General features: G+C 41.4%; 1 protein-coding gene across 1 annotated transcript in view; it reads left to right on the top strand.

Moving 5' to 3' along the window:
- The first annotated feature begins 265 nt into the window (after nt 1-265).
- Nucleotides 266-23,092, top strand: part of NMNAT2 (nicotinamide nucleotide adenylyltransferase 2) — a 72,325-nt gene continuing 49,498 nt past the window's right edge. The window contains exon 1 of the mRNA XM_087726971.1: nt 266-454. Within this exon, the coding sequence (XP_087583097.1) occupies nt 370-454 (85 nt within the window). The 5' untranslated portion in view covers nt 266-369. The remainder of the gene's footprint in view (nt 455-23,092) is intronic.

Genomic DNA, 23,092 nt, shown 5'->3' with positions numbered 1-23,092 from the left:
TGCCTTTTAAGCTTCCAGTCTGGCTTGAACATAAGTACGTATTTGTCTTCCTCCCCCCCCCCCCGGGGGGGGAAACAAATTAAGTACCACTAATGATTCCAATATCCTAGGGGGCAAAAAGGAGGGTATTTCACCCTCTGCCTGAAGAGCCGAGGCGCCTTGGAGGTGCCCAAGAGTTAAGCCAACTCCGCCTGGCACTGAAGGCGTTAAAACAGGGCCGGGGGGGGGGGAATGACGCGGTTTGCGTCTGGGAGCTCTTGCTCCCCCCCTTTGCCTCTGCAGACACATTGAGAGACACACACAGAAAGGAGAGGAGAGGCCGGGCGAGCGGGATTCCTAGGGAAGCGCCAAGCCAAGCAGAAGCCAGCCATGACCGAGACCACCAAGACTCACGTTATCTTGCTGGCCTGCGGCAGCTTCAACCCCATCACCAAAGGCCACATCCAGATGTTTGGTGAGTCCCCCGCCCTGGGCTCAGCCCCATCTCGCCCGGGGTTTTCCGACTGGTGCGCTTGAACAGGGGGGCTCGGGGTCCCCGGGGAGTGGGGGGGCGCCTAGGACTCTTCCTTGTTTGGGGATGGGGTCTCCTGGAATGGCTGCGAGGCTGCGGAGACTTAAGAGGGAGAGAAGGTCCGAGGGGGTCTTGCGCTGCGTTTGCTGTTGCTTACCCCGCGGTTCAGGGGAGGGGCGGCGGCTCCTATTGATGGGAAGGAAAGCGGGGGTGGGGGCTGTTTGGAGAACACTTAGGAACGGCGTCGGAGGAGGAGACCAGAGGGTCTTTAACCCCACCAGAGCGCTCCCCCAGGATGGGCGCAAGGCAGGGCAGGGGCTAGGCTGGGAAGGGCTCTCCAGAGAGGCTCAAGACGGGTGGGGTAGCTAGAGAGGGGCTTGGATGAGGGGCGGGAGGGCAGATGGGTTCTAGGCAGAAGAATAGTCCAGTAGCCAAGGGGGGGGGGAAGGGAGGGTGGTTGTCAGAGAAGTGGGGAGGCCTTGATGGAGCTGTCGTTCAGGGAGATCCTTCTCCTTGGGAAAATGTCAGCCTTGCTACCTGCCCACCTGCTTCTGACGCAGGAATGGACACTGGAGGGGGAGGAGGCAAGAACTGGACCGCTTCAATCCTCCCTCTCCCACTATGGCATAAACCCCTATTTACTGTTATGTGCATTTCACCCAGAAACTCTGATTTGCTCCTCTGGATGGGGAGTTGCTGGGAGTTTTAATCTTAACACTTAGCACTGGGAAAAAAAGCCTGACTGTAGGATCCTTAGACGTGAAAAGCAGGGTTCGTTGGCACCCCTGGTTTTCCTTTCTTTCAGACGTCTGCTGGACCTCTACAATGTGTCTGAAAGGCTGTAAACACAATTGTGTACTTGATCACAGGGAGTTATTTAGTGTACTGGCTACGGGAGGGAGAGAGAATCAGGAGAATCAGAGGAGCATTTTATTTTTTTTATTAAAAATTTTTTTAATTTTAATTTGAAACAAGTACAACATCTTTCTTTACATCTATAGAAAGTGTATCAGTCGATCACAAATAAACTTTGGTACATCTCCTCCACAGTCAACAAACATAACTCATATTAACTCAAGCATTTTAACTCAGATATTCATACACATCACCATCGTGATATGTATGTGTCTGTTACGCGTGAAAGGGCTGTAAACACAATTGTGTACTTTTATCACAGGGAGTTATTTAGTGTACTGGTTACGGGAGGGAGAGAGAATCAGGAGAATCACAGGAGCATTTTGCAGCTCCGAGATGTGAAGGAAAGAGATGAGGAAATATTTTCGTGTACCGCTAGTAGATCTGGAGGTTAGCTATATTTTTAAGACACAATCTCAGAAAAAATAAAATCAATGTATTGTTTACTTTGGGTGGAGTTGCCAAATAGAACTGTCGTTAAAATGGCACTTTTAGGTATATACTTGGATTTTGGGTCGCCTATAGGCTTGTTGGCCATACACGGTATGGTGTATGTACAATTTAATGTACAATTTAAAAGTAAAGAATGAAAAAGTACTAGTTCAAGGCATCACTCATTTTCTTCAATCGTTTCCCCCCTTAATATACATTTGTGTGTGTTGTGGCAGTGGAACCAATCCATGTTAGTGAACTAGAGTACAAAACCCCATGTGATTTGTAACTATCCTTCAAGGTCTATTCTGTATAAAACAATGAATTATAATGGTTGTTAATATGCTTTGGCAGAATAGTTAAGGTGGCTTGCTGTCCACAGCTCCAAGTGCTGAAATGGCTTCATGGGAAGAGTAGTAAACAGTACCCCTCTCCTACCAATATCAGGGAGTTTAGAGATTGACGTTTTGATGAGCTGGCCATAGGTATAATGATTGAAAACAAATATCCAGGTGCACTTAGTTCATAAGATAATTATCTATTGTACACCACTGAAAAGTACGGAAGTGTCTCCTCTCGATAACATTTGCCAAGACAATTTAGTAAAGGAATTGTGCGACTGTGTGCAGCACAGATCGTTTTTAACACTCAGGAAAAAACTATTCATATCCTTTTCACTTTGGAGGTAAATATTGTTTTCAGAAAACTACACTATAGACTCTAATTTAAGTGGAACTTCTAATAGGGCCAGAAGATGATATTCTCAACCAAATCATGGGAAAGAGTACTTTGAAAACAATGCATATACTGTGTATGTTTTTTAAAAAAAGTATTTTTGTATCAACATTGTAAGATTATCCTACTTCTTTATGCATGAGGGATGCTTTTTTGTAATATGTTTTGTAATATATTTTCAGCTTTAGGAGGAGGAGGGATATTTTGATTTAATAAACCAATATATGCTAATTGTGCTCTGCAGTTAAAATAGATCTTCATGAGTCTAGAAATATATGTGTTGATTGGACAATAGAGCATAATCAGAACTAAAAATTCAGTCTCTTTCCGTTTCCCTTCCAGGAGCCCATCGTAAAAGATTTCACATCTGCATGTCCTCCCTCCCTCCCTCCCTCCCTCCCCCTCTCTCTCATGTGGTATTATTGTGATGTCAATATTTGCAAACAAGAAATGGAAGAAGGGAAAGGAAGGAAGGAAGAAAGAAAGGAAGCCAATATTCCTTCTGAATAATCCTTTGATTTCTCACTTGTCAGCAAAGTGGGGGAAAAGTCTGGTCCATATTTACTGCACAATTATTTCTATGTAGTCCTGAGTCCCAAATTCTTGTAAATCCTTGCTTGCTCATTTGCCAATATAATCTGCTATCCACAATTCAGCTTTTTCTTACTGGTATGAGCAGTTAGTTTCTCATGGCAGATAATAGTTGTCACATAATTCAAGAATCTCTAAAATTGTCCTTGAGGACCAGATAATAATGGAACTGAGAACTACCGAAACAAAATGGTTAAGGAAACAGGCATCTATTTTAATATCATCTTCGAAATCATCCCAGGTGAAATCTTTCCTTCCTTCCTTCCTTCCTTCCTTCCTTCCTTCCTTCCTTCCTTCCTTCCTCCCTTCCTTAAGAAAGTATAACTGAAAGGGGCTCGAGCATTGAATGTTATCTTTTTAATTATGCATAATTTGATTGGTGATATTATTATTTTGTTCAAAGTAATTAGCATCCTTTCAGATACCAGACATCCTATACATCTTAAGACACAAATCAATTATAATGTCTTGTAAACTGGGGTGGGTATTTATTTCATTGTAAAATTTAGATTTTTCAGCTACCCTCAGTGGCGCAGTGGTTAGAGTGCAGTACTGCAGGCTACTTCTGCTGACTGTCGGCTGCCTGCAATTTGGCAGTTCAAATCCCACCAGGCTCAAGGTTGACTCAGCCTTCCATCCTTCTGGGGTGGGTAAAATGAGGACCCGAATTGTTCTGTAAACTCCTTAGAGAGGGCTGTAAAAGCAGTATGAAGCGGTATATAAATCTAAGTGTTATTGTTATTGCTACCCGAATAGACATTTGTTCCAATCAAACTTTCTCCTTTCCTTCCTTATCTCTTTTCTTTCCATATCATCAACATTTGGGTAGTATGCTGCATAGAGCAGCTGTGTCTGTGTGTATACACATATATGTTTATCTGCAAATCTTTCTCTGTTAAGAACGACACAGTTTTATACCTTATAAATATAAACTGGACGCATAAGAGTGATGGAATGTGCTCTGTGATGGATAATAATTCTGATTTATTGTATTGTGTGGAATTCAGCTAAATAAATCATGCCCAATGCAAGGAACAAAAGCAGTATACAACTGTTGTTGCTATTGTTGCTACTGTTGTTGCTATTACTGTGTTTAGAATTATGGTAATATTAGATATGGCCACATTTTAACGAAGTGTGAAGGTTATGTGCAAGAGATCGGTGATAATGAAATTAAAGCTTCCAGCAATGGGTATGAGGAGAGCCAGTTTGATCTAGTAGTGAAGGCACAAGCCTTGAAACCAGGAGGCTGAGAGTTCTAGTCCTGTCTTATGCATCAAAAAGAGCCGAGGTGGCGCAGTGGTTAGGGTGCAGTACTGCAGGCCACTTCAGCTGACTGTCATCTGCAGTTCAGCGGTTCTAATCTCACCGGCTCAAGGTTGACTCAGCCTTCCATCCTTCCGAGGTGGGTGAAATGGGGACCCAGACTGTGGGGGCAATATGCTGACTGAAAGCCCTATGAAGCGGTATATAAGTCTAACTGCTATTGCTATTGCTATCAAAGTTAAGTGGGTGATTTTGGGCCAGTCACTTGTCTCTCAGCCCACAACATCAGACTCGGGTAACAGGTCAGTTGGTCAATTTCTGTCACAATCTCTGAAAAAAAAAGTGGAACCTGAACTTGGTGGAAGATGCTAGGGAAGGTGTGGGGAGGAGAAGGGAAGATAAGATATAAAATTGTAGAAACGTAGATTTAGGAATGACCAGTTCCTGCTTAGCGCAGGAGTTCAAATTAAAGTAACGTGTTTGTGGCTTGATGACAATTATGATGAAGATCTTGGTTTTTTTTTCATTTTAAAAGACAGAGAAGGTATTTTAAAGAAAAAATGGAAGGGGAACACTTGGTTTTAAAAGGTTTTCTGAGAGGATATATTGATGAGGTTTTGTCATTAATGTCACAGGGAAACGGACACATGTCTTGAACTGAAAGTAAATGTTAGAAGGATAAGAGGATGTCCATGAGGCCAATGTGGGGAAAAGACAGGAGACGATCTTTCTCGGGATGGAGCGACCCAGATTGGGGGTCTGAGAGCCCCTTTTATTGAGATAGGACAAAGGCAGGAGGAGCAATAGCATGTGATTAAAAACAACCTGTAAAAGTACAATTTCTAATCTACTGCTCAGGGAAGTTCTGTCTATATATGGTCAAATCCTGGGCGTCATTGGTAGGGCACATCTCAGGATGTTATGTTATGAACTATCAGGATGTTATGGCGTTTTAGGAGTTTGTTTTCTCCTGTGTGGTTCAGCGTGGCTCTGCATGCCCCGTTATGAACTGGGCCATGAGTGACCCACACCTACACAAGGAACTATATTACAACAAGAGGAGAAGCAATGTCCTGTTTTAGATCTGTGGAAATTTAATGGTATTGCAGAAACTGATTGCTTCTGCTCAGGAGTTGCTCAGTAATACAACTGCTAGGTCCACCCATTCATTGACCTTGTTTTTTCCTTTTCTCTTTTGGTTTTTTTTTTTTTTTTGGATTAGGTAAAAAATATATGGAGAAATAAGAACCGATAAATACATATTGCTCCCTTTATTATGCTATCTTTCCTAAGCCTTTGAGCGACAGGACAGTTGCAACATAGCTATCTGTTCTGACCCCCTCCTCCATCCAGTAACGAATGCCGAGACAAGCTTAACTGGAATGTACTTTAATAGCAAGACACCAAGACCTCAGTGGCTGAAAGCCAAGCAGAACAAACAGATAAGGACCTTGGCAGCAACTCAGACAAACTCAGGCAGCAATAAACACAGATAAGGTTTGGCAGCAATCCAGCCTGCCAAGCTCCCAGTACTGTCCTCCGACATTCAATCCTGCATTGACTTCTGCAAAGAGAGGCGTGTGCACAAGTAGCCTTTTTATAGTCTGGAGAGGAGCCTAATGACCACCAGTTGAGTACAATCACCTCCTGTAATTGCGTAATTGTTCCTGATGCCTAGTAGCTCTTCGATGGCGTGCATCCAGGAACAACTCACTACTGGCCTCCGGCTCTCTCTTGTCTCCTCCCCACTGGTCCAAGGCTCAGACGCCTCCTGGTGGCCAACCAGCCTCTCTGCGCCCTGCTGAGAGTCGGAACCCTGTCCAGGGTCCTCCACCTCCTCCGGAGCTGACTCATAGGGCCCCTCGCTGTCGGAGTCTGGTGGCAGCTCCAACGGCACCTGCTGGGCTGCAACAGCTATCCCTTTGGGAAATGCTATTTTAATAATTTTCAATATATCACCAATCTTGCTTCATTCTGCACTTTTGTACAGTTGCATCCAAGAGAGGTGACACTTTTGCTTCCTCCAATAACACTACGAAATAAGGGTGCCTATGAAAGCATTATCCGTGATCCTTTAAATATTTTTGTAGTATTTATTTATGTTCCATACTGTGTATTGTGACAATGCAGTAAAAGGCAAGTATAGTCTATTTTTCCTTTTTATCAAGAGAGTATTATTTGTGGTATGGAGTTTGGGACAGTTTTCATGGATATAAAAGTTTGATGTATGACATTATGTAAGTAAAGCAGAATATAAATTTAATAAATTATTATTATCAGTAGCAGTACGTGGTAGCTATGGCAATAGCATTGATGATTGTATTGACATATGCATTTATGAATCTGCCTGCAATTATTGGGACTGCTGTTTGAATTAACATTTACAATTGATATTAGTACTATTTGTTAGATAAGCTCCCCGTTGGGAGAATGAGTGCGTTCAGAGAAGAGTTGTGAGAGTTGTGTTGGAGAACACACAAACCAGCATACAGAGACACTGCAGTTTAAATAGGCTTTTACTTTCGTGGAAATAGAGGTATCAGAGTCCATCAAACAGTCCAAGTCATACATGGATAAGACAGTCAGTCATTAATGTCTTTCAGTTAAGGAATAATCCAAATAACATAGTCCATAATCATACAAACAGTCTGCTACTCAAAGTTTGCTAGCAGTTGCAAAACTTACAATAGCTCACGGCACTTTCTAACAGCCAGCTTCCAAAACACTCAGATCAGATCAGCCCAGCATCTAACAAACAGAAAGCTAACAGTCATTCTGGCTCCCTCTTATGGCCGATTGAGGAAAACAGCAACCAATCACATTTTACAGTATGATTTAAAGAAACAGGTATAGCATTGCTATATGATTTATATATTTTGCCAACCCAACCGTTAGATTGTATTCCTAACACTATTCATTCTGTACTTTCATTCCATCAATTATAATGATTTCTGTAGTTGAGGGAAAATGTCTTAAGTTTTTTTTGTATTATGTACTAGAACAAAGCATGAAATGTTTTCTTTGGAACAGTTTTACCCAGAGGCAAGAATAGTCTTTTTCCTCTTAAAGGCTAGTCAAGATCTTGTTATTTTGGAAGGTTAGAATGTATTGTCCTGAATGAGATGCAGTACCATCAATGTTATATTTTAGGGTGAGATAATTATGGTAGGACACATACATTTTGTCACCATTGTTTTATTTGTAATTATGTATATTTATTGAGTTGTAAGCTATTTAGATTTGGTGAAGGCTACATAAAAGTCTAATAAATAATAGGAAGATTATGTATAATGAATTAGGTAATTAATCTCTCTTGCCTACTCTTGTAGGCTATAGAATCGTTCTGATCAGAGGGAACAAGGTTTGTAATAAAGGCCTGATCCAGTGCAATGATTTAAGAGGCAAAGATCCCGTACACAGAACTTTTGTTGCAAAGTCTATACACAAAATATGACTTTGAGGCCCTTTGCCAAAAGTAGTCCTGAGTCATGATTTCATTGGAAAAAAAAGAGAGAGAGATTTTGCTTGAAATGTGATGTGATTCTAGTCTGGTGTGACTCATTTACATCTGCATATCCTTCCTAGATGTTGAAGTCATTGAGTAATAAGCAAGCAAATGTGAAACAGTGGAAATATACATTTCTTCCAATTATACTTCTAGTATGATGCAATTTTTCATCTGATGAGAAGGCATAGGTGAACTAGCCAAATTGGACTCATTATTCTGAAATGCCAATTAAATTATTTTGCTATTACTGTGCCTTTTTTCCTAATCTACACTGATAGAAATAATTAATTTTAAAATGATCTATTATTAGCCGAGTTCTCATGTGAGACCGCCTCCTGCCGATTACCTCCCTCAGACCGATAAGATCTCACAGGTTAGGTCTCCTCCGGATTCTATCGGCCAGCCAATGTCGGCTGGCGACTCCCCGGGGGAGAGCCTTCTCTGTTGCAGCTCCGGCCCTTTGGAACGATCTCCCCGTGGAGATCCAGACCCTTACTACCCTCCCGGCCTTCCGCAAAGCCACCAAGTCCTGGCTGCTCCAGCAGGCCGGGGGGCTTGTGAAACATCCAGCCCCACGGAAATTGTGAATGTTGCGTCTTTTTTAAAGTGTTGTCTTTGTCTATTTATCCCCTTTCCCTTGTCTGTTGTGAGCCGCCCGGAGTCCTCCGGGAGAGGGCGGCATACAAGACAAATACAATGAAATGAAATGTGTACATATTCCATCTTCTTTTCCAACTAGTTAGAATTCAAGGAAATTGTTTTAATAACCTCTAAACTGAGCTTTCCACCAAAAGGAAGGATGAGCTGATGTCACACCAAACCCCTTTAAATATCTGCCTCTATCTTGAGTAGAGTTCTGATTTGTTTCAATTACTGACTATCAACAGTAAAAACCTTTCTAGGTATAAAAATCTTGAACAAAACTTTTTTATTTTTCTTTAAAAAAAACACAAATATGTCATCATTTGTCAATCATTAAGACATTGAAGTACAATTTTTTTTTGTTGTGTGTACCCCTCCCTCCCTCCACCCCCCCACCCCCCCTCCTCCTTCCCCCCCCCCGACTTCCCAGAACCCGTACACGGTATGGATTTTTAACTAACACAGTCTAAAATCTATTGAGAAAAAAGAAATAAAGAAATTAATGACATTCTAGATTGACCTTAGCTTCTTCTTACTGAACTGACTTTTAACAGTTTAAATCATTTCTGATCTTAAGCATAGGCTAACTGGAATTTCTTGGTCCCGTATTTATTTTGTATATAGTCAATCCATTTTTTCCAGTCTCGTTTATATCTCTCATTTGAATGATCTTTGAGATATGCCGATATTTTAGCCATTTCAGCTAAGTTTGTTACTTTCAATGTCCATTCTTGGATTGTAGGCAAGTCTTCCTTCTTCCAATATTGCGCCACCAACAGTCTTGCTGCAGTTATCAGGTGCAGAATCAAATTGGTCTCTACCACTGTAAAGTCAGTACATATACCTAGTAAAAATAACTGAGGACTAAACTTTATCCTTCTTTTAAAGAGGTATAAAAATCAAATGGCCAAGAGCTTACCTCATGCAAAAAGAAAAAGAATAATATATAAACCCTGTATATAAAGTATAAACATGGAGGAAAGAAAAATGATTACAATTAACATTAATGGACTTAATTCGGTAACTAAAAGGAAAAAAAAACATTCCATAAAAAAAGAATAATCTTCTGGAACGTAACCTAAACCATTTTTAACATGCGAAGCATGTGCATTACTTATTATTCACTGTACTTCTCCTCCTTGTGAATTGTGGAGACTCTCTTTCTCTGCCTCTATTTTAAAAATTCTAGTTAATTCCAAACGAGGAACGGCTTTTCTCAAAACCGAACTCCAGTTACGCCCCAAGAGATAATGAGAGAAAACATGTTAGCGAATATTCCTAGAATTATTATTTTTTTCCTGACAATCTCTCATGTTTATAGGCACAAAGTGGTGTCTGTACCATTATTTGAGGGGTGGGGGAAACTGCACGAAGGGACACACCGGAAATGCATTTGCACAACTCAAAAGGATTTGAAAACTATTTTCTACTCAGAAAAAGCATAATCAAAAGCAATCAGGGAAAAGAACGACCAGCAAGGTATGAAGAACAGATGGCAGGAATATAGAGAAGAGGTTTATGGCAGCAACAAAGAGAGTCATTCCCCCCACACACACTCTCCTCGCAGGAAGAAAATGTGTGGGCAGTTGCCAAACAGTAAGATTCCAGGTGTTGCTATCCCCATAGAATGGCTGAGCCTTGTACACCCACAGTCACCACAACCTTGTGCCAGAAAATCTGGGGAATGAATAATGGACACAGGATCAGAAATAATCAGTATTCATTCCGTTGTCGAGCAGGGGTGACTACAAGGATTGCTCCAATTACCACACAATTGCTCTCATCCCTCACGCTAGCAAGATTCTCCTTAATATCATGCAACAACATCTGGTGCTGACCATTGAAAGACCAGGTGTTCAAACTGGCTTCAGGAGGGTTTAGGACAGTTGTGACTCAACTGCAAATCTATGCTGGGTCCTGGAAATAATCTCAAAAACATCAAAAGAACCTCAATACCTGCTTTATTGACTACAAGAAAGCCTGTGATTGTGCTGATCATGATCAGCTGTGGAGAGACTTAGAAGGCCTGGGGTTACTGTTCTGACCCCCCCCTCCTTCGCTCGTTCAAAGATGGCAGGCAGACAGACTTAAAAGGAAATAACTTTATCAGTCCTTGGCTCAGACCAAGCCCAAAATGAACATAAATAAAGTCGCTGGCGAGAAGATAACAGAATGCAAAAACAAAGATCTCTTATGGCCAAACCTGGTGTACAGAAAGAAAGCAAATCACTTCTCCAAGTGCCTCTCACAAACAAACCACGACCGATGAACAATGAACCATGAACGAACGATGAACGTTGACTTCTGCAACCAGGGCATGGCACCATCAGTCCTTTTATCTCCAGAAGACGACACTAACGAGCCCCAGCTGCATTGTTAATCCTGCATCCCGACTCAACTCACAGCAAACTTCTGCTGAGTCACAACAGGTTACTAACACATCTGGTCAAGTTGCTGCAATCATTGTATACAAATCGGGAAGCCACTGCTTGAACACCATATGGAGACACTGACTGGTTCAAGATAGAGAAAGGAGTGCATTAAGGCTATGTTCTTTCACATTTCTTTTTCAATCTGTATGCTGAAGTGATTATGAGCAAGCTGGATCCTGAAGAATTAAAAAAAAGGAGAAAAATGGGAGGGAGGAGCATTTACAACTTTCCTTATGCTGAACGATACAGCGCTCTTCTCAGAAATTAAAGAAAGCATATGATCATAAGGATTAAAGAAGAAAGTGAGAAGCTTGGCATCTTCCTGCCAGGAAGGGAAATGTCAAAATAAGAACTGTCAGTGAAGAGATTGAATGTGTGCAAGAATCAGTGACGTGCGGTGAGGTTTATAGCTGGTGAGGCACTGACACAGTGGTGGGTTTCAAATTTTTTTAGACTTGTGGATGACTCTGCTTAACTGTTTAAAAAAGCCTCCCAAAAAGCGCCCTCTACAGGAGGAGGCAGGAGAACGACGTGCCTCACCTACGTCAGGAATTTTTAGGCTTTTAACCCTTGCTTAACTCTGCTCGAGTGATCATAAAACGCCTAAAGTCAGACTAGACGAGGCACGTCGTTCTCCTGCCTCCTCCTGTAGAGGGCGCTTTTCTAGAGGCTTTTTAAAACAGTTAAGCAGAGTCATCCACGGTGACTCTGGGAGCAACTAGCTCAGCCTGACTTCAGCTCTTGCCTTTTTCCTTTTACATTTCCTTTTCTTTTCATGATGACAGTGGTGAGGCTCTGCCTCCCCTGACTGCGTGTCCCTGGCAAGAATTCACTTTCCTAGGACCCAGATTGATCCAAGCGGTGGATAAGGTCCAGAAATAAAGTGTCAAATTGTCCTGGGCTGCACAGCAATGATCAGCATGAGTCAAGTGTGGAAAAGCAAGGACATCAGCCTGGCAACAAAATGCAGATTAGTCTGCATTATTGGGTGTCCCATAGCTACCTACAGTCCAGCTATCTTGGACCATGAAAAAAAAAGAGGAAAATCAACTTGTTCAAGCTGTGGTGTTGGCATAAGCTCCTTGGGAAACAAAGGAGATAAACAAGCGAATACCGAAATGCATAAAATCAGATGTATCATTGGAAGGCAAAATCACAACATTCTACCTTATTTTTATTTCAGCCATGTAATGTGCTCAAACTCACAGGAGAAGGCAATTATGCTTAGAATGATTGGCAGGAAAAGGAGATGAACAGACCAAAACCCATAGTGGCTAAAACACCATCAAAGCTGATACCATCTAGAGCATAAAACAACTGAAAGTATCAATTTTAAAAAATTGGAAAATGTTTGGAGAGCCAGTTCATAGAACCACGGTGAATTGGTCACGATTGAACAGATCACCATCATATGTTATATATCTAATACAATCAGTGGCGGGTTTCAAAAATTGTTCGAACCTACTCTGTGGGTGTGGCCTCCTTTGTGGGAGTGGCTTGCCGCCCATGTGACTGGATGGGAGTGGCTTGCCGCCCATGTGACCGGATATGAAGATGCCGACGACACTTGTCAGAACCACCTTAAATTACCTCACACACAGCACTGACATGCATAAGAATATGATGTAAACTTGTTTTTCAAAAGGCATCTTTGGTTTGCGTTTAAACAACTTCAACACACGCAATGTTCTGATTGCACCACAAACGCAGTAGTCATCCTTACCTTTCACAGAGGCACTGAGTTTTATAAATATGAGCATGATAGTGTAGAATAATCACATCCAAGGACCAGTGGTGGGTTTCAAAAAATTTTTGGAACCTCTTCTGTAGGCGTGGCCTGCTTTCCGGGTCCACTGGTGGAACCTCTTCTAACCGGTTCGGTAGATTTGACGAACCGGTTCTACCGAATAGATGCGAACTGGTAGGAACCCACCTCTGAATGCAATTTTACAAATCTTTTACAAAGATGTGTCCCTTATGTAAAGAGATACCAGATAGATATAGATACTGTATAACTAACATTATTATGTTAGTGTTGCCAATATAATCAACAGGTCTTTATTAATAATATATTAGATACCCTGTTTCTGTCATGTTAAATGTATTTAGTGTGGGAGCTACCCTATTAATGAAAGTGATAAATGGATTTACCATTCTTTAAACAACCTACAACTTGCATAAATTACTTCCTGAAGTATTTTCAAACTATAGGCCAATTGATGAATTAATGTTCACTTTCCATTTTGTAATATTTACTAAGTTTTAAAAAGGGTTTTTTTTTTGAACTAGTCTTCCCATTTCCATGTACCACTGTGACAGTTCAAACTTATGTCTACTCAGCAATAATAATCATTAAATTAAGTATTTATTTTATTATTTATTATTAAAATTTAGGTTCCACCACAAAATCGCGGAGGACAAAATCGCGCTCGACGAAAGCGCGCATTTGACGTCATCACAGCGCGACGAAAACATCGCGCTGTGATCGAAAAATGTAAAAATAAAGCTAAAACCTTCCCCTAACCCCCCCAAACCTACCCCTAAACCTAACCCTAACCCTAACCCTTAACCTAACCCTAAATCTAACCCTAAACCTAACCGTTAACATAACGCTAAACCTAACGCTAACCCTTAACCTAACGCTAAACCTAACGCTAACGCTCTAACCCTAACCTAACCCTTAACCTAACCCTAACCCTAACCCTAACCCTAACGCTTACCTTTATGTGAATCGGCTTGGTTTAATTTTAATTTTATTTCAATTTTTAATTTTTTTCGTCACGCTGTGATGACGTCACATGCGCGCTTTCGTCGAGCGCGATTTTGTCCTCCGCGCTTTTGACAGGTCACGAAAATTTATATGCTGCCCAATCCTGAAGGACTCCGGGTGGCTTAAAGTAGGATGTGTTCCTCAGGTAATTGTCTATAGGATTAAAGTCCTGGTAATCTGTGATCTAAAGCAAAAGAAACAGCTTTTTGCAAGGTTTCACTATCAACTCACCAAGCCACAAATCTTTTCTTAGAAATCACCAAGTCTGACTACTTACAGTACAATCCCGTATTAGGATTATTTTGCAAATTGCTAGCATTGAGAAGACCCATTACATTCCACAGTAATTCACATTAGAAGTTTTTCAGTCAGAAACACAGTCCAAAAAGAAAAGAAAAATCTCAATTCTGCAAGTGAACTGAATGAAGCAGATTAATGAATAAGTGTTAATTTGTTCTTTCCCTTTGCTTTCAAGGCTTGAATTAAATAAGAGGAAGAAAAGATGTGAATGCCACTAGCAGAACTGCAAGTGGAAGCTTAAAAATAGTATACATAATTATTACGTTCTTCCCCGTGAGTGTTTTTCTGAATTGAAACTGAAGTATCATTGAGAATTGTACATTACAAATATTCTATATGGATGGCAGAATAAATGTAGGTTTTGTTCTTTTTACAATATATCTAAAAATAATACTCTACCAGGTATTATGTTTACCACCTGTAAGATTAGACATTGCAAGAGCTGTTTATGCCTCTTTAAAACATTACATGTGGTTAAATGTTTATTTAGCAGAGGCTTTTGTCATTTTGTGATATAGTTGTTTCTGGTGAAACTCCATGTTTCTCTGTAGCTTCCATAATGTACATTAAAAATAAGGTAAGTGCATAGGTTTTTTTTTTTTAAAAAAAATAGGGAATTATACATTGATCAGTGACCAAGAAAAGGAAACAAGTCTTTTGTGGGAGAATTCAGTCAAGTTCCAGCAGTATCAGAGGTGGGTTCCTATAGATTCACACCAGTTCGGTAGATTTATTGGTTGTTGATGAAAGGAGCGAGAGGAATAGATTTCTTGAAAATGCCTGGCCTTGTTGAGAGTTCCATTTCATTACTAGATTATTGTAATAGAAGTAGTAATACAATAAAGAAAAAAAAGGGTTCTGAGATCTGACAACAAAGATGGAACATTTGCATCGCTTCATATCACCTGAAGCACAACATTATTCAGTAGTTCACCCAATCAGCAAATAAATAGCAATGATGTCCCCGCAGGTATGAGGCTCTTCCATTATTTTGTAGTGCTTCGTGCATTTTATCACAATTCTCTTGATGTAAATTCATTCTCTCCTTCATTTTTCAACTCATTTTATTTAGATGAACATTCAACTGGGGGGAAAAATAACCCTGTGACATATAGTTCCTGGGGTTCTCGAAGGAAGGATGAGATACAAATACACAAAATTCTTTGCAGATAATTAGAAAAAGAAAAGAAAAATAGTTTTGAGGCATAAAAATAAATGCGATCGGCAGGAACACTTTTAAAAAGGAAACAGTTGCTAATGTTTTAAATCGAAGAGTTTGGCTAAAATGAGAACTCGAATCTCTTAGGTGACGAACATCACCAAACAACTCTACTGTATTTCGGTTACACAGATGTCTTTTTATGTTAAACAGACTGGATGCCCAGAGGGTGTGAAAAGGAAGGGTATGGCTGTGAGGTTTTTGCATTCGCATATTTTTTTGCATACATTTCTGTTGAAGGAAAATAAAATGCAATTTGGAAAAAAAAAGAGAAAACCATCTGGATTTGCCTGAATGCTATTCTGGGTAATTATTTTGTCATTAATGTGTGAGGAGAAGTCTTCATATCCTGGCAGTAAGATAACAAATGGCATCACGAAAGGGAGATTCTTTCCCAAATAAAATTCCTCTCCCTATAAATCAATCTTAGACTTGCCAAGTCCCCTTTTTGGTTGCCAATGGTAAAAATGAAACAAAGGTGAATGTGGATTTAGATCAAACCCCATTGGTGTGTTAAAAGCACTGCAAACTTTAATCAAATGAAATCAATCTATACTTATCTGTTCTGACCCCCTCCTCCGTCCAGTAACGAAAGGCGAGACACGCTTAATGAGAATGTCCTTTAATAACAAGTCCAGACTCTCGGTGGCTGAAAGCCAAGTAAACAAACAGATAAGCACCTTGGCAGCAAGTCCGACAAACCTTGGCAGCAATTCAAACAAACTCTGGCAGCAATCCAGCCTGCCAAGTTAGTTTCTCTTTAGCCAAGCGTTGACTTCTGCAAGAAGGGCATGGCACAAGCAGTCTCTTTTATAGGCTGGAGAGAAGCTTAATGACCATCAGCTGAGTGTAATTACCTCCTGCAATTATGTAGTTGTTCTTGACGCCGAGTAGCTCTTCGACGGCGTGCATCACTGTTGGTTTCTGGATCACTCTCCCTTGTCTCCTCCTCACTGATCCACCTGGTGGCCAACCAGTCCTTCTGTGCCCTGCTCGGAGTCGGAACCCTGTCCAGGGTCCTCCACGTCCTCCAGGGCCGACTCATAGGGCCCCTCGCTGTCGGAGTCTAGTGCCAGCTCCAACGGCTCCTGCGGGGCCACAACAGCAGTGAGTTGTTCCTGGATGCACACCATTGAAGAGCTACTCGGCGTCAAGAACAATCACGCAATTACAGCTGGTGGTCATTAGGCTCCTCTCCAGGCTATAAAAAAGACTGCTGGTGCACACGGGCCTTTTGCAGAAGTCAACACATTGACTAAAGAGAACTGTTGTTGTAACTAACTTGGCAGGCTGGATTGCTGCCAAGGTTTGTCTGAGTTGCTGCCAAGGTCCTTATCTGTTTGTTTGCTTGGCTTTCAGCCACCGAGATTCTGGCCTTGTTATTAAAGGACATTCTATTTAAGCTTGTCTCGGCATTCGTTACTGGACGGAGGAGGGGGTCAGAACACAACACTATTGTAACTTGGTGGACCTGCCTCTTCTTCCTGCCCATCTTTCTCATCAGACAACATGTCTGACAGAGCCATAATCTGTGTCTCAAATGCCCCTCTCCAAAACTACAGATGTCGCCCTTTCATTTGTAACCCCACAAATTGTAATTTGTAATATGGAAAAAATTGTAATTTGTAATATGGAGAAGGGAAAGGAGAGGAGGAAGGAAGGAAGGAAGGAGAGAAGAAAGAGAAGAAAGGGGGGTAGAAAGGAGGGAGGGAAGGAGGGAGGGAAGCAAGGAGGGAAGGAAGGAGGGAGGGAAGGAGAGAAGGAGAGAAGAAAGGAGGGAAGGAAGGAGGGAAGGAAGGAGAGAAGGAAAGAAGAAAGGAGGGAAGGAAGGAGGGAATGTAGGAGAGAAGGAAGGGGGGAAGGAAGGAGGAAAGGAAGGGGGAAGGAAGGAGAGAAGGAGAAAAGAAAGGAGGGAAGGAGGGAAGGAAGGAGGGAAGGAGAGAAGGAGGGAAGGGGAAGGAGGGAGGGAAGGAAGGGGAGTAGGAGAGAAGAAACGAGGGAAGGAAAGAGGGAGGGAGGGAAGAAGAAGTAGGACCGTTGTAAGATAAGATGGATCTATGGGATGTTAAAAAATCAATCTTCAAGTATATTGTCAACAGTAGGGAAAAATTGTTATAAATACATATTATTAATAACAGTTATGAGATCATATAATTGTGAATGTATATATGAAATTGATAAAATAATAATAATAATAATAATAATAATAATAATAATAATAATAATAATATTAAACATATAGAAAGGTTTTAACCAAAAGTCTTTTTTATATATACGTTAGGACAAAAAAGCCAGTGAAATCAACATGTAGTTAACTGACACTATGTTCTACTCAAAACATATCGATCAGTTGTCTGTCTGTCTGTTCTGTCTGTCTGTTTGTTGGTCTCTTTATTTCATGGAAGTTCTTTCCCATCGGAGAATAATATGAGTCATAGGAGCATTTGAGCTATTTTTTCCTCTCTTTTCTTTCATATTCTAAAACTCACCTTTTGCACAGCAGTACTTAATATTCCCTTAACTAAATAAATAATAAAGCCACCAGCCATATTAATCTAGCCTCTGCCATGAATTCATGCAAAATTCATACAGAACGGATGCTTTCCCTGATGAGAATCCTTTCTCCAACCTTCCCCCAAATAAACTGATATACATCATACTCAGTGGTGGGTTTCAAATTTTTTTAGAACCTCTTCTGTAGGAGTGGCCTGCTTTGTGGGAGTGGCTTGCTGGCCATGTGATCGGGTGGGCGTGGCCAACTTGTAAAATGTGATGAAATTCAGCTTAGCAACCAAAATGTTGGCTCAGAAACTCTGGCATTTGAAGCACGCAAGTCTTAAAGCTATCAAGTTACAAGACCCTTGCATTCCTAACCCTTTAGAAAAAAAAACCCAGAGGTGTTCAAACTTGACAGCTTTAAGACTTGTGGACTTCAACTCCCAGAATCCCTCCTCTCACTCTTCATCTTGTTGATGTGCAGACGGGCAAGGGGAGGGAGATGGAACCAGTTCTAAACAGTACTGTAGATTTGTGGAACCTCTTCTATAGAAGAGGTTAGAACTGGCAGGAACCCACCCCTGGATAAGGGGGAAAGTACTATTTTTTACATTTATCCAACTAATTACAAGCAAACATGGAGCATAAAATAAGGCAGTGTCATAGCACCAAGGATAAAACTGGTGTTGTCAACAGAACAGACAGAACTGTAAAGTAAGAATGAGATATTCCTTCTTTCTTCTTTCATTTGTGAAAAGCTTTACAGCAGGTCAAAGATTTTTTTCTCTTGCATGTGGTTCGGTTGCAAAACCTTGCTAACAGGAAATATTACAAGTGTAGCAAAGCAGGAACAAAATGGGAAAGGAAGTTAAATTATCTTTCTTAAAAAAAAATATTTTTAACATGCTGTACAAATGCAGCCACACTGTCACTTTTCTTCTTTTAAGCCAGGAGCAGACAAATTTTTATATCAGTTGAGGATAGCATCCTTTCATGAAAAAACTGGAAAGGAGATACCAGTCAATGATGGATGGGCTTTAAGCAATCTGTGGATGGATTCAAAACCAGAATGAAGAGGCTGTCCATTACTCTTCTTACTACTTATTTTCCTGTCTTTATGTCTATAATTCTTTCTGTCGTATGACATTAATCAGATGTCAATATGCAGGTTTTGGGAACAGATGGTCTCACCATGTATCTAAACATGAATGTGAATTTCCTTTTTCTTCTTAATGGTTGAATTGCTGATGCGTTGTATAATTTGACACAACAGCTTTGAAAACAGTAGTAACTTTGATATTGTTTAGTACATGAGTTCGCCGCTTAAGCCAAGGGCACAGCAAGCTATTGTCAGGAGTGACTACCAAAATTCTTGCAAGCATCAGATATGAGTTACTGACAGCACATGGCATCTCTATGCCATTTTTAAAGGCTATTTATTATAAAGTGTCAAAATCCTTTGCTAATCTGTATATATGACGTTATTCCTACATATGAAAACTTTTTACCAATGCTACCACACCTGAACAATTTCAGGATCTGTTTTGAAATAAATGACACTGAAAGATCCAGACACAAATTTCTGTATATAATGTCCAGTTTGGCTACATTAAGCCATAAACTGAATACGCCACTTAAGAAAACATGAAATATTCTTGAACATGCTATCTAATCACCATCTAATTAACATCACCATGCTTTGTGAATCTCTCTCTCCCTCCCCCCTCTCCCTCATATGTATGTATGTATGTATGTATGTATGTATGTATGTATGTATGTATGTATGTATGTATGTATGTATCTCATATCTCATCAGCTAGCCATACCCTTACTGGGATTTTATATATATATATATATATATATATAGATAGATAGATAGATAGATAGAGAGAGAGAGAGAGAGAGAGAGAGAGAGAGAGAGAGAGAGAGAGAGAGAGACAGAAACCCAATATTTTTACTGTTGCCTTTGTTACATTTGTGTTGTATTTGTGCTGATTTTTATTTATTTATTATCTTTATTTATTTATCAGCACAAATACAACACACACACACACACATATATAGTGTGCGTGTGTGTGCTGATAAATAAATAAAGGGAGGCTAGTATAGATCTATTTAGACTAGTATAGATCTAGACTAGACGTGTGTGTGTGTGTGTGTGTGTATGTGTGTGTTGTGGCCCAGCAGGAGCTGTTGGAGCTGCCACCAGACTCCGACAGCGAGGGGCCCTACGAGTCAGCCCTGGAGGATGTAGACCCTGAGTTGTTCCTGGATGCACGCCATCGAAGAGCTACTCAGTGTCAAGAACAATTACGTAATTACAGGAGGTAATTGTGCTCAGCTGGTAATCATGAGGCTCCTCTCCAGACTATAAAAAAGACTGCTTGTGACACACCCCTTTTGCAGAAGTCAACGCATTGACTAAAGAGAACGTAACTAACTTGGCAGGCTGGATTGCTGCCAAGGTTTGTCGGACTTGCTGCCAAGGTCCTTATCTGTTTGTTTGTTTGGCTTTCAGCCACCAAGATTCTGGTCTTGTTATTAAAGGACATTCTAATTAAGCTTGTCTCGGCTTTTGTTACTGGACGGAGGAGGGGGTCAGAACATGTATGTATGTATGTATGTATGTATGTATGTATATGTATACACTTAAGATGCCGTTGCCGGGCATCCAGGACCAACTCCCTTGTCTCCTCCACACTGGTTCAAGGCTAAGGCGCCTCCTGGTGGCCAACCAGCCTCTCTGCGCCCTGCTCGGAGTCTTAACCCTGTCCAGGGTCCTCCACCTCCTTCAGAGCCGACTCATAGGGCCCCTCACTGACGGAGTCTGGTGGCAGCTCCAACAGCTCCTGCTAGGCCACAACAGTTTTCTATAAGGCTTTTTTTTAGGGTTATGATCTAATAAAATGCTGTGTTCTGTTGCAACCAGCAAGGGTTTTGATAACTAGCAATACTTCATCCTGTGAAATTCGTTCGAGTCTTATGTGTCCCCAAAGATCTCCAGTATGTTTCTTGAAATTGCTAATCAAGCAATTGTTTTCTCCCTTCAGTAGAGGTCACTAACCCCTCTGTAGAAGAAATGTGGGAAATTAGAAGTCTGCTGGTCTTATGCAATCTATGACTCTCACTTTGCAAACTCCAGAATACATCCAGATTATGTTGCTACAAATCAGCATCAAAACCAACCATTCTGAGCAGCATTTTTTCTACTGGAAACAAAAGGAATAGGTGTCTATCTATTTGCCTATTGAGACACACACACACACAGAGCCAAGGTGGCGCAGTGGTTAAATGCAGCACTGCAGGCTGACTGCTAGATCAGCAGTTCAGCGGTTCAAATCTCACCGGCTCAGGGTTGACTCAGCCTTCCATCCTTCCGAGGTGGGTGAAATGAGGACCTGGATTGTTGTTGGGGGCGATATGCTGACTCTGTAAACCGCTTAGAGAGGGCTGAAAGCCCTATGAAGCGGTATATAAAAAAATCTGCTATTGCTATTGCTACAAACTACAGCCATAAACACAATGGGTCTGCCCACTCCAAATATGTCATAATCTTACTAGCCATAACTGTAGTTTTCTAAGTTGAACAAATGTGGGGGGAGGATGCATCCCCTGAGCACAAACCTTCATCCATATTTCCTGTAGAACAAAGTTTTCCGAAGTTCATTTTTTTAAAAAACAACCACTTCAACAAGGACCCGGATATCTACGAGACCGTCTTCTGCCGCATACCTCCCTAAGACCGATAAGATCGCACAGGATGGGCCTTCTCCGGGTGCCATCAACTGGACAATGCCGGCTGGCGATGCCTCAGAGTAGGGCCTTCTCTGTTGCTGCTCCGGCCCTATGGAATGAGCTACCCCCAGAGATCCGGTCCCTACCCACTCTCATGGCCTTCTGTAAAGCTATCAAAACCTGGCTTTTCCGGCAGGCCTGGGGCTGTTGACCTCTTGATTGAGGTCCAGCCCCGCTTTGACTGGGTGCATGTTGTGTTTCTTTTAATGTGTTGTGTCTTATTTGTTTTAATCCTTTTTAATATTTCTTATTTCTGTAAGCCGCCCGGAGTCCTCCGGGATTGGGCGGCCTATAAATTCAATAAATGGAAATGGATCCTCAATGGGGGTGAGTTGCTGCCAGATTTCCTGCGCATGCGCAGAACAATTCACAGTGAACACGCAGTCACTAAAAATCAAAATGGTGGTGGCACAGCAGCAGTGAAGGAACTGGTTCGGGGGCATGGCAGTCTGGGTCGCTGCTGGTTCTGTGACGCAGGCCTGAATTCCACTCCCGGTTCAGCCAAACCGGGCCGAACAGGGAGTAACCCACCTCTAGTCATAAAGTAGTTTCCGCGACCCAACAAAAGCCCGCCCGACAACAGCGCGCTGACAAAACCACGTCGATAAAACCGTGACGTCGATAGCACGCCCACAAAGGCGTGCTGACAAAAGAGCGCCAACGGAAGCGCCATTACGGTTAAGGTAAGGGTTAGGGTAAGGGTTAGGGTTAGGGTTAGGTTCAGGGTTAGGTTCAGGGTTAGGTTTAGGATTAGGTTCAGGGTTAGGTTCAGGGTTACGTTTAGGATTACCTTTAGGGTTAGGTTAAGAGTGTGCTTCTGTCGGCGCGCTTCTATCGGCGCGCTGTTGTCAGCGCGCTTCTGTCCTCATTCTTCGGCACGATTTCGAACTCGCGCTTTTGTCAGTGAACCGTAGTTTCAAAGTGTATGCTGGGCACATATTGATATATCTGAAGAGAGCAGAAGCAATACAGTACACCTCTATTCTTTGACCTTGATAGAAACCTACTGGAGTTTGAATAATCCTTAATTTGGGGGTCTTGGTAGATGACAAGGAAAACCCCACTGATTGTTTTGGAACCCTAAAATTAATCTGTGATGAGAAGGGAGGGTGAATTTTCTGGGCAACATGTCGAGGGTAATATTTATTTCTTCAAATCTCTAAAATGTGAAGGATAATCATGAGGTACTTTGGTTCGACATGAGTAGAAGTGCAGCCATTTCTGTTCTATTGTGCTGGGAATATAAGGTTTGGTTCGTCTAGGAAGATACACAAATAAATTCACCACGTCATGATCTGTGCGGAAGCTTATGACAGGCCAATATTATATATGGAATGATGTGAGGAGAAATAAAACATCGGTGCAGTTCATTTGGACATGAAAATTATTAGCTGTCTGGATTGGTAGGGCATCTTCATTGAATCAAAGCCTTCTGTAGCAAGATGTATTAGACAATTGAGACTAGATTCTGGTGCTTCAG

This window comes from Thamnophis sirtalis, unplaced genomic scaffold, assembly GCF_051295495.1.
Source record: "Thamnophis sirtalis isolate CommonGarterSnake01/CBP01778 unplaced genomic scaffold, rThaSir2_p1.2 scaffold_12, whole genome shotgun sequence".
NCBI lineage: Eukaryota > Metazoa > Chordata > Lepidosauria > Squamata > Natricidae > Thamnophis > Thamnophis sirtalis.
Note: the sequence above shows the minus strand (reverse complement) of the source record. Positions and strands in the feature narration are given on the sequence as shown.